This window comes from Branchiostoma lanceolatum, chromosome 4, assembly GCF_035083965.1.
Source record: "Branchiostoma lanceolatum isolate klBraLanc5 chromosome 4, klBraLanc5.hap2, whole genome shotgun sequence".
Lineage (NCBI taxonomy): Eukaryota > Metazoa > Chordata > Leptocardii > Amphioxiformes > Branchiostomatidae > Branchiostoma > Branchiostoma lanceolatum.
Genome location: NC_089725.1, coordinates 14,618,985 through 14,631,225, shown reverse-complemented (window position 1 = coordinate 14,631,225; position 12,241 = coordinate 14,618,985). Strand labels below are relative to the sequence as shown.

At 42.0% G+C, this 12,241-nt stretch overlaps 2 protein-coding genes across 2 annotated transcripts; both read left to right on the top strand.

Moving 5' to 3' along the window:
• Positions 1-583: 583 nt before the first annotated feature.
• LOC136432796 (uncharacterized) lies at positions 584-3,338 on the top strand. The gene is made up of 4 exons (XM_066424296.1): positions 584-1,195; positions 1,792-1,902; positions 2,086-2,325; positions 2,586-3,338. The coding sequence occupies exons 1-4, from the start codon at positions 979-981 to the stop codon at positions 2,732-2,734; spliced, it is 717 nt and encodes a 238-aa protein (XP_066280393.1). The 5' UTR covers positions 584-978; the 3' UTR covers positions 2,735-3,338.
• A 466-nt stretch (positions 3,339-3,804) lies between these two features.
• Positions 3,805-6,984, top strand: LOC136432793 (uncharacterized). Its single transcript, XM_066424292.1, has 4 exons — positions 3,805-4,107; positions 5,078-5,182; positions 5,661-5,879; positions 6,244-6,984. Exons 1-4 carry the CDS (start codon positions 3,903-3,905, stop codon positions 6,387-6,389), a joined length of 675 nt encoding a protein of 224 aa, XP_066280389.1. The 5' UTR covers positions 3,805-3,902; the 3' UTR covers positions 6,390-6,984.
• The last annotated feature ends 5,257 nt before the right edge of the window (positions 6,985-12,241 follow it).

Genomic DNA, 12,241 nt, shown 5'->3' with positions numbered 1-12,241 from the left:
TGATAGCCAAACTTCACTGACAGCAGAAAACATTACAATATTCCGCTAAACATCTGCTTGGAGATAATGAACGCCCCAAAATAAGTCAAACCACTCCATTCGTTGTAGCCTGGCCAATTGCAATCAGACCGATTCTTATAAAAAAACAACACTTGTGTATCAACTGGGTCCTTACTGTAGGTTAGGTCGGCTTCATTCAATAAATAGTAAGTGACATACGAGTAGACGGTCGTTTTAGCTTTGTTTGAAGTACCGGCTTGCGCAGGTAATACAGGTCTTGCGGAATGACCCTTGGCCTATTTACTTCGCCTCATGAATATTCATGACGTAGTGCCTAACCACCTGTTAACCTTTGAAATAGGTGGGATTCCCCGCGGTGCCCTGATTCTGGTTCAAACTGGCGAAAACCAGTACTTCTTGCACCTTAGACAAATAGTTTATAGATACTCATAATGTAGCATGGAAATGTCATGAAACGTTTCAAATGTTCGAATTTTGCAACAGTTCGACACTGAAGTTGATGCGATCCTTTTTTCTGATACAAGTGTAACGTTATGTTTAGAAGGCTAGAACTAGTGCACGCTATACAAATGTCACGTAAAGTACATCCAGGTGAATTCCCCGAAATTGTGGGATTCCCCTTTCTCTTGATAACACAGCGATCCCGTGATTGGCAACGTTGCATTTCTATATCAAAATTACAAAAATCCAAACTAAACTTTGAATGTGCAATTCGCTTTTAACCCTTGAGCACCGAAGTACCAAATTTTCAACACCAAACGTTTGGCATTTTCTCGAAAGTTGGCACAAGGGTATGGTAACACGGCAAGCAGTACAGTACCATAAACAATGCTGCCTTTTGTTTGGTAAGGTGATTCCCCGGAGTCTGGTACTTTCCACTTAGTCACAGGACCAGTGAATCTAGTACGCAGCAAAATCGTTTGGTAACAGCACACTGAGAGAGTATACAGACCAAGCATGGCGCGTTTTCTTGGTATGAGTCATATTGCGATTGTCCTCTGTTGTGTAGTTTTGGTCATTGTTGTAGAGGGGACGAGTTCTTCAGAAGAACAAGTGGACAGAAGGTGTGACGTGGACAAGTATTATGACGAGTTTACGAGGAACTGCGAGGCGTGTAGCCTGTTGTGCGAGGTGGCACGGGATACCATGAAAGAATGCGAGCAGAAATGTGGAGGTAAGTAAAACAGGGCAAGGTATTTTGTAGCTCTCTGCTCGTGTTTCAGACCGTAAAAACCCACGAGTTACTTTCATAATTAGATATAACGGATTTAGAATTAAACCGTATAAACGGGTATAATAACCTGATACATTGTACATGATTGCATGATGTATTGATGTCTGATACACCCAAAATGTAAGAAAATATACAATTTCATGTAAAAAATTGGAATGAATGTCAAACAAACAATAATCACTTCACCATAGTCTATGGTAATTTTCTTTTTACTGATGGAATTTCCCTCACGTCATTTCTGGGACTTTCCCTTGTGGACTTTACCCCCGGACTCCCCCTACTGTTGAAACTGATATTAATGACGGGTGGGCTTGACTCCTTGCCAAGTCAAATAGGTCTCTGCTTGAACAAGTATACATTGTATAACACTGCAAGCCACCTTATAGGTATAGGAAATACATCTTTATTGTTTTACGGCATTGTCATCTGGGTGGGTTGGTAGTGGATATACATGTAGTACTTGTAGCATCTGGTTTGTTTGTAAGTAACGTTACATTTTGTTGCCTTTTTGTAACTTTTTTATTTGTTCTTGACAGACTACCTGGCGATGGTTCAACTGCAGACGACAACACCTGTGTACAGGCCACGTCACGGTCATCACGGGGGTCAAGGTCACGGTACAGGAGAAGCAGTCCGGGTTGACAATGGTACGTTACTGCTGACCTTGACTTCACACAGGTGGGGAGGGGGGTATAACGTCAATTACGACGGGTACCATAATACCACCACCTTTGAAAAACGGTATCTGGTAGAATTCCGAAAGTTGACATTATAGTATAAAAGTCGGGTGCATTTATGGTGACCGTTACTTGTCGTTTTTACCAACACAGTTCAAATTGCAACCCAATTGAGTGCCATCAACGACAGCCTTCGGGGTGTAATCTACACCATCTTAGCCCTGACGGCGGTAGCCACAGTTGTGGTGATCGGCGGATGTTTCTACCTGCTACAAGCCAGAAGGAAGCGACTGGACGAGGAGAGTTACTACAACCCGATCCCACACCAACCTCCCCTTGCATTGCAAGTGGAACCGCCTGAAGAAGAAAATGTGCGAGACCACCCAGAAGGAGGTAAAGTTATCGCTAAATACTTATTACAAGGACAAGTGTCTTAGATGTCATCCTGGCCCAATTCCAAGTCTTATTACCCCGTCACCCCATTTCTAATGTTTTGCTGCAGCCACATTATCCTTAAGATTTTACACAAAAGTAAAGTCATATCGATTAAATTCAGTGTGCCGGAATTCAAAAGATACACTTACAGCTATGGGACAGATTGATACAGTAATGGCTGTCCTATAACCTATGTGTTATATCTTCGTATCTCGCAGGAGAAGAAGCGGCGGAGACCAACACCTCTCTCCCCGTGCAGAACGCTAGCCGCTGCCCCTCCCACAACCGCCTGAACGTGGAAGACGCCTTGAGGAACCAGCAAGCTCACGACGAGGGTCGCAGAAGTTCCTCAGAGTCTGATGTCTAAGAAGGATATGACCATAACTATCTTCGTTTTGTTGTGTTTGAATGAATATGCGATCTGGCAGACTGTCCTTTGACAAGACATTTGCGGTCATGTGTTGTGTTTATTTTGTCATGAACGTTATATATGTGCGATTCATATCAAGCACAATAACGTTGTGACTTATGTATGTAGAATCCTTTGTACTCTTCAAATGAGAGATGTCTTATTTCATGAATAAAAGATTTCGATTATGATAGGAATGTAAATATATCTATTGACTACATTATGTCTACATTACGTATGTAAGGTTTTCTTGTGACAAAAAAGGGATAAATCATGATTTATTTTCTTCAGAGTGTTTCAATATTAAGGCGCTAGCATAATAAACTGTATTATTTGATGGGTAACTTTCCAGAAATGAAGATGTTGCTGTAAGTCGAATTGTTCTGTATTTTTAAGCATTTGGGGTTGTGGAAGGGAAGGTGTGTAAATAAAAGCTAACAAGTGGCATACAAAGCGTGTCATTGCACTTCAAAGATATTCGGCTAGACGTCGCTAGATGTGAATGTCTTTTCTTACTCCTCATATACACGAACGGCAAAGTCATGTTGATAAGTATAGGAAAAACTGCAAACTATTAGGATAATACCTTTTTTCAATCAATTAAGGATCTGGAGTCTATATATCTTAGAAGAAATCATTTATCAAAATACAGGAGTGATATCTCTGGTGACACGTTTTTACAGCATTTATTGTTTTAGAACCTCCACACGATAAAAAGCCCCACAGAGGCAAGGTGTGAAATACACGACGAGGCTTAAAGTCCCTTGATGTATATTACAATTGACAAAAAAGGCTATATAAGAGCCTTAATGCACGCAGCACACAGATGTACACCAAAATCACTTGGCAGAATACAAACATAGCCAGTGAAGGCCATGTCATGGACGGTATTCACAACATACGAGCGTAATATAGGGACTTGCTCAGATGCAGGGGCGACAATAAAGAAAATCTCGCACTATTATATAACATGCATCAGTGGGACATAAAAGACTTGTTCATGCCTTAGGCACGTGATATTTAGGGGATTCCCATTCGCTTACTGGGTTTTCCCGTAACACATCACCAAAAACAGCAAGTGGCGCAGTTCAGTAAAACACACCCAGCCCCACACACAAACCGCAAGATGACTCACCGTACGAAAACGTCGTCTAAACTTCTTCTGGTCATTTTGCTGATATCGTCCTTAGGACGTCCTGTCTCTGGTCAAGATGGCGGACAGTGCGGCGTGGACAGCTACTACGACCAGTTCACCCGAAATTGCGAGCCCTGTCGGCTTCTGTGCGAAAAGGCAAGGGGCACGATGGACGAATGTCGCGAAAAATGTCCAGGTATCAGCTATTTTTACTTCATTTTCATGTTGTAACATTATGCAAAACGTTGTACTCAATACTGATCCCTATGGATATATACGCCAACCTCAATGGTATACAAGATGACATACTGTCTGAAATTAAAAACAAGATCCAAAGCAAGTGCTGATGGAAAAAGAGAATTGTGAAGTACATAATGTTTCACAGACGTACGTGCTTAGGTTGCTGATGATATTAACCGCCAAATGCTTTGCTTGGCTTTGATATCTTTGCACCTTCAAAGTGGTCTACGATCTGAAAGAGACTGTGTATGTTGAAATGGTCTTGATGCGTAGTGTTTGCGCTGGATGCAAGCCTATACATGCCCGCATGTTTGCACCTGCCGCCGACAGTCTGCCTTCAGCATGCAAAATACCAAGCATATATCCCTTCAATATCGTCATTTTCAAGCATTTTTGATACACAGAAGATTAATGCATTATTTGGAAGAAAGTATGGAGAAAGATACCACTATTAATATGACCGAATTGCTGACAGTTTCCTAATTGTAATAAAACGCTTTTGCGTGGAAAGTTCCCCTGGGAATTAACCAATAGTGGCAGTGAATAGCGAAGCAAGGGGATTTTTCTTTGAGTACTGTACAAAGAGCAAATGTACATGTATGACTATATGCACACGGGAATTTCCCACAGAACTGCAGAGACCCGGACCTTTACCAACAGAGACAGGGAGAGATCCAAAGAATAGAGAGCACTCTTAAATATAAATCGTAAACATAAAGGAAGTAAAGAGAAAAGACAATTGCCGTAAGACTTTATTTCTTTGTTTGATCATGTTGATTTTGTTTTTACACTCATGTATGTCTCATACCGTTTTTTTTTGCCAGTTCTATTCTTCATTTTGAGAATATTACAGTTGACACACAAATGGCTATCTTATAGCTTTGAATTGCAACAAGGATGATCTTTTGTACTGTTAAATATTGTAGACTATTTGGCAAAGCAACTGACTGAGCGGACTGAACGGACGACCATCCCGACACACAGGCACCGTCATCCTGGGGGAAACCACCGCAGTGAAACATTTCCTAAAGGTACACTAGTCTTCTAAATCTTAAACTCAGTGTCTGAATTCTGTATAATATTCCCAGGTCTGTAATACTGACAACGAAAATGTCTCGATATGTAAGATCATCCAGAAATAAAGAATGAATGAACTACCTGAGTGCAAATAATGCAATCGGACAGACCAGAATGAGAGGTTGGGTGAAGAACCCACTACATTTATCGAAAAGAGTAGGGGTCCTTCCCGGTGTGACTGGTTACAAACCTACAGTCCTATGGCCGCACATGGGGCATAGGACTGTAGGTTTGTAACCAGTCACACCAGGTTAGCGCCGAATGGCAGCCGCCCCAGACCCTTGCGATTTCGCTCCGCCAAATGTGCGCTCCTCGCACGCAATTCAGCCCCTGGCTGCGAAGCAGAGAGTGGCCCTCCCAATAACAATAGTCTCGCACACAATGACAATACTTTCTGCGGTTTCCAAGAATTTCTATCGATATCAATTTCAGAAGACAGAATCATCCTGTCCCACCACGAGGTGATGCTGGGGTACCTTATCATGGCGGCTCTGCCTCTTGTCCCAGTGGTCGCCGTTGTAGTGATGGCGATCGTGCTGTGTCGTTTGCATGCACGGCCACAAACCCGGGGCTCGGACATCGAGAAAGCGATGATCTCTCTCGCCCCGTCTCTGCAAGGCGGAAAACTACACCGGGACACGCCCGATGGAGGTCTGTTTTTCTGAAGTCTCATATAAAATTCAAGTAATATTTTGTTGTTGCTATTCAAAACGTTGATTATACATGAGGGCAATTGAAACAATTCCTTGCGTGATCATGAAGACATCACCTACCAACCTTTGGAGCGCTGCAAATTATTGATATTGTCCTAAACTTGTATTTTGCAGCTTGTGTTTAGATGAGGATAAAGTTACAGAAAGAGTTAACGTTCCTTTCTGCAAGCGGTATCTTTTTATTGAAATGAATAGAGTTGCAATAGAAACGAGTACTTGGATATTAATAGCTATGTTTCATACATTTTCATATTGATAAGGCATGTGCATATAAATTTGCATTAATTTGCATAAATCTACAGATGACGACAACCAGACGGCTCCCGGCACCCCCGTGCAGACCCTGGCCCGTCACCACTCCCGTGATGCCTTGTGTGCGGACACCGCCCTGCGCCACCAACAGGCACATGACGAGGGGCGCCGCAGTCCCGAAGAGCAGGCCGCCTAAAACATTTCCTAGAGGATTTCATAAGAAAAACATTTTGGTCCTGAAAATCAGTCTGATTTTCAAGATGTAGATACATATTTTAAAGATATTTACAGAGAGTTGATATCTTTTACAATCATCTAGTTTATGGTATTTATGGTGTCATTCGGTATTGTTCCTACCAATCTGAAATAGATACATTCACATTCGTCATGGTGTTGTATTTTGCCATTATCTTAAGCATGTAACGTTTTGATTATCACATGGCTCAGGTGTCGTAACATAATAAAGTACAGAGATTCCCTTGTAACAGGTGGCTATTAGCTTTCGGTAGAAGAATGAATGTAGCACATTCTGTCTTCGAGCTCTGTTTTTTTCCCATACCGTGGACTATATCAACCAAACGTTCAGAATGAGCAACGTCTTGTAGTGGGCGTACAGGTATTTTGAGTAAATCAGTGCCTAGCCTTTCCGCTGAACGTCGCTGTAAGTGTGAATCACTATATGTATTGCGTTTGAGCCATTCAGCTGTAATATAGAGCGGAAAGTTGAATTCAAATGTAGCATGAGCTCATCTTCATCTTTCTAAATAATAAATTGTAGACACGCACTCTAAGAGTGCTAGTTTGATTTCTACAAGATGTTCATCTCTTCATAACTAACAAATGTCAAGATTATTAAATCTAAAGCATCCATCAGAAATGTATTTACATATACATGTAAATGTATTTCAGTAATGATGGAAATGAGGCCTTCATTTTTACTATATATAACTCTATATCAATGACCTTTTACCCGACCATTACCCTATTATCACAATCTTTATCGCAAGTATGAACGTTGAATATGAATGAATAAGTGATTATGCAAATAATGTCCTTGTTTGCATAAATCATATCAGTTGATCATCTTCTCTACCCAAAAAGTAGTTGTCCAAAGTATGACAGTCTTACCTTCACAAATTTATTCTAGCGTTTTATCATAAATTATGCAAATAAGGTCCTCATTAGCATAATTCATACTCAACGATGCTTACATTCACAAAACTTCCAAATGCACAAGTATGAAATTGCCGTCATTTACCAGTATGGAATGATGATAGTTAATCATTAGTCATGTACGTTAGGTCTTCATTTGCATATTTTTATCTATCAACATTCCTCTCTTCCTCAGTTACAAATTTCACATGTTTGAATAGTTCTATCATGGAACGCATCACTTAGGCTATCTACCTACCAAAAATCATGATGAATCAATCCCATCTTGAGTTATGATATTTTTTTCATTTATCATGCAAATGGTCTTCATTTTCATCGTCTTTTCTACATTGTAGCTTCAATGTTTACCAATAAAATTCCTCTTTGACGGAAATGATGCCGTCTATTTACAGTCAATATTTATCAATTCAGTGTGATCTCATATTGTTGGAATTGCTTATACAAACATATAAAAACATTAAGACAAAACATAGTTTCCTGACATTTTATTTTGTATTTGATTCCCATGCCCGTTATTGCAGTGTGACAACAGATGCATGCACAGGGATGGCATTGTGCTTCGACGAACGTCATATTCAACCAACATTAAACTCAAGCTAAGCCTTCAGGTCAATTCCATTCCATTTCCTCTTGAGTATGCAACTTGGCCAACGTGGTGTAACGTACATAAACAGTTTTCTGTCCCATCACATGAGCGATGACTTCACCCTTCCCTATATTGCATAGTTTCGCCAACACGTTATATATCAATTCCTCTTTCGCCTTGTGACATGACTTTGACTTCCTTCTTGTCCGCGCAAACCTGATCGTACAAACGTATATTGGTTCAAAACACAAATAGCACCTATTCACGAATATTTCTCAAAGTGAACCAGCCGAAGGCCAACTTTGGTCGGTTTGAATGCATAATGTAGCCACAAAAGAGACGACAAAACAGTATAGCACTGCACACCTACAATCATTTCAGAATAATTAGTGGTCCATTCCTAATTTGTATTCTTGAACTGCACAGTCAAGCAAACAAAGAACACATGGGTACATAAGCTTGTTGTATACTGTAATAACTCATCATACATCCCAGATCAGCGAATGCAGAAGAGAGGGAACAACACCATTTGATTGGCGCCACATGTATACGCGTCTATTTTCATTCCCTTGGAAATGTTGCTATCACTTTTCTTCTGTGCATTGTGTTTAAAATATCGTTTGCCACAAAATATCGTACACAAAGATTGGCCTAAACTCGCGAACACGTACTTTATAACAGTACACTTGTGTTCATTAGAGAATATTAATGCTATCTCCAAAGAAAGGTTTTAGAAATTAGGACATACATTTTCCCAATGGTGATTATCAGGGTATTGTTAGTGGAAGTTGCCTTTAGAGCATTCGACGAGCTCTGAACATAGAGGCAAGAAAAACAAGCGATTTGGCAAAGAGTTTGTGCGAAGTGCAAATCTTCAGTCCGACATGAAATATTTCTACCGCTGCCAGGGTTTCTCCAATGGTCTGCAAAGTCTTCCCCAAATCATATACACAGTCAACGCACGCTTCGGCAACTTTCGGCCCGAACGTTGTGGCGCGGAATAATAAAATGGAGCGAACTTCGTCGATGTTGGCCAATAAGATGTTCTTCACGTCTTCATTGTACTCAATGGTTTGTTCGCAATGCAGAGCCGCAGTGATAAAGCGAACATAACTCACCGTAGCGTGATCCTTGCAGGCGTGGGCCTCACGATCGAGGGGAAGCAGAGTCGAATATCTAAGGACACTTTCGAGGCACTCCAAAGATCTTCCACGATTGCCGTGTCTCAAGTAGAAGAGACATGCGGCTTGCGATGCAATCATTCTCGGATACACTTTTGTGTCGAAGTCTTTTGGGCCTTTCCATTGCGCCAGTTTGTTCAGTGCTGAGTCGAACAAACGATATACGTCTACATAACGTCTTTGTTTTTTCAACAGCGCCGAATAATTCAATACATAAACGGCAACGTCCCACGGTACGACTGATTTGTCCGCTTGGAGAGATTCTCCGAACATCTGCAATCTGTCTTCAACGGTTCTATTTTGGACATCTTCAAGGGAAGTTCTTCCCTGTAACATTAGGACAGTTTCCGATAAATGTGGATGTAAACAGTTTATCCATCCCAGCCTATGATTCTCTGCTTCCTCTGGCATGGATAGCTCAGTGTAGGACTGCCATAGCAGGAAACGAGTCGTCATCTCATTTTCTCGCTTGTAATCGCGTTTATTCATCCACTCTATTCGGAGATCTTCCTCGAGATACTTAACAGCAGTTGTGTGATCACTAAGAGCAGCCGACAGTCTGCTGATTAGAACTACAGAAAGTTTACGTGGAGGCAATCTCTGGTACATGTGCTTAGGAAGAAAATTACTGTACGTGTGATTCTTGTCTTCATTAATGGCAAGATCTAGCATCTCACGTGCCAGTTGCAAATCTCTTGTGTAGTAAAACGCATTAGCAAAAGAGCAATACATTGGTGTAAGAAAATGAACACCCAGCCCAAACGTCAGCGGGCTGTTTAAAAACTGTCGAGCCTGATGTCCCATTGCATCGAAGACACCCGGAAGAAAGGTTGTCGTAAAATCATCGTGAATCCCGTAACCATCAACAAGTTTCATCTTTTTCATATTGAACGAATATTCGACAAACTTAGTAACAGCCGAATTGACAACAGATGGAGCGTCTCCTTGTAAGCGATATGAAGGGGCAAGGTCGCCCAATAACATCCCTACTAAACCGGCAGTCATAGGATCAGCCCTGTATGTGTCCTTGTTGAAAGCAGAGCGAGAAATGTCAGTTAAATGATTTAACAGCCCGATCATATCAACTTTGCCTTGGAGGGACTTGATGACGGAAGCATGAACTGCTTTGTCTATCGCAGCGAGAAAATTATTCAAACAGACGTGCAGTGGTATCAACGTGTACAACAACCGACGCCAGATGACGTGGTGTTTACAGTCAGATGTATTGTAAACCCTGTAGTCACCCATCGTAAAACTAAATCCCAACAATCCTCGCTGTGCTCTGTTCGCGAAGTATGTATGCAGGCGTAGTTCATCCACAATGGCAACGAGTGTACTAAGATTATGATGTGCCTCTGGAGTCAGAGCGTTGATCTGCAACACATTTCTTAAAGTGTTCTCCACACTTTCCCCGAAACAGTTGAACAACAATCCAAGTGATTCCACTATCAAACTACCTAAACGGTATAAAACTTTCTTTACGTTGACCGGACGGCCCAAAACGCCAAAGTGCTTTAAAATAGATTCCCTCGCTATGGGAAATCCTGACAAGGATTCTAACGCCCTCTCTGCTCTCACTGTCAATCCGAGTCTTACTTGAGAGGGAAGATCGAGCAACTCCTGCACCTTGCATCTGTAATCCTCTACCAAAGTTTGCTCACCTGAGATCAAAGTCACGTTACAAAGGACATCGGCTAGGTGATACCCTTCCTTCACTGATCGCTCATCCTGTTGCAGCTCCGCCATTTCATTCGGAGTCATGATGAGTTCTAGGGCAGGTTTGGACGAGGTCGGGTCTCTACCGAGGGCTGTCTTGCTTGCCCAGGGCATGGAGCCGTCAAAGCTGAATCCACAAGGTGTCGTATTGTCATAGTACCAGTCCTTTTCCTTGTTGTTGAAGTCGTTGAGGCTTTTGATTGCCATGGCTGGCAGGATTGTTTCTCCTAGGTTTAAGACTTTCAAATGAAGCAAGTGGGTGAGAGAGCGGAAGTAGTTCTTGTTTTGATGTGTACACTTCCCTTCTTCCACCAAAATGGCGAACTCCAGGTCGGAGTATGGCGTCATTTCTTCCCTGCATATCGAACCCATTCCTATCATGGCATACTGGCACGGAACTGTGCCTAGTGTTTTGATGCATTCATCCAACATGTCAACAATGAACTGCTTCATTTTGACCGCGACGTAGCGATACAGTGACCTGACCGCTTCTGTTCGTCTCCCTTCGGCATTCCTTGCCTCTTCACTCTCCATTGGGTTGGCTTCATAGGAAGAGTACGCCTGTGAAGAAAGCGTTTGAAGTTGCCCTTTGCATCTATTGCGAGTCTTCTCCAGTTTGAGTTTACGATTTATATCTTCTTTACGAGTAGAAGCGACAGGTTTTCGGATACCAGCCACATGTCTCATGAAGCATTTCTCCGTACGTTTGATGCGGTGCACCAGGCTCTGTCTGCCGTCCCAGTCCGCACATCGCACCAGTGCCGCGTTGTACAAGGCCGAGGCTTTGGTGAAGTCTTTACCGTCTTTACTGACCCGACTCTTCTCGAGATAAACGTCACCGAGGGCTTTTAGGGCGGCAACTTCCAACAGCTTATCGTCCATGTCCAAAGCATGTTTCAGTATCTGCGCGTATGCCTCCTCCGCAATGTCCAATAACCCATGAGAAAAGAGTACATCAGCCTCTAGGAACTGACTCGACAAAGTCGCCATTGTGGTAGACAGGAACCGTTGCTGTAGATTTGTTCTACGGCGAAAACAGCGGTTCAAATATATATACCATATAAAAGGGAACATTTGAAACTTTCGTCTTTCTTTGTGATCGATAGTGTTCCTCAATTACTTCCCAATTGCATGCCTATGGAGGGGGAGTTTCGATACTCCACTGCTGATCGTTTAACTACAATCCGGAAGGGATAAAAATAGTTGCCTACTTGTTGTAGAGTGAGAGCAGACCGATGTCAGCGATCTGTTTATCTGGTACAATCGGTTTAACGTTATTCGAGAGGTACCTTTGTGCTGATATGATCAGAGCTTAATTTATTCTTAAGCAAACTTATACGTAAACGAGGAAGGGGAACAGCATGACAACACTGTCAATATCATGTACACCCA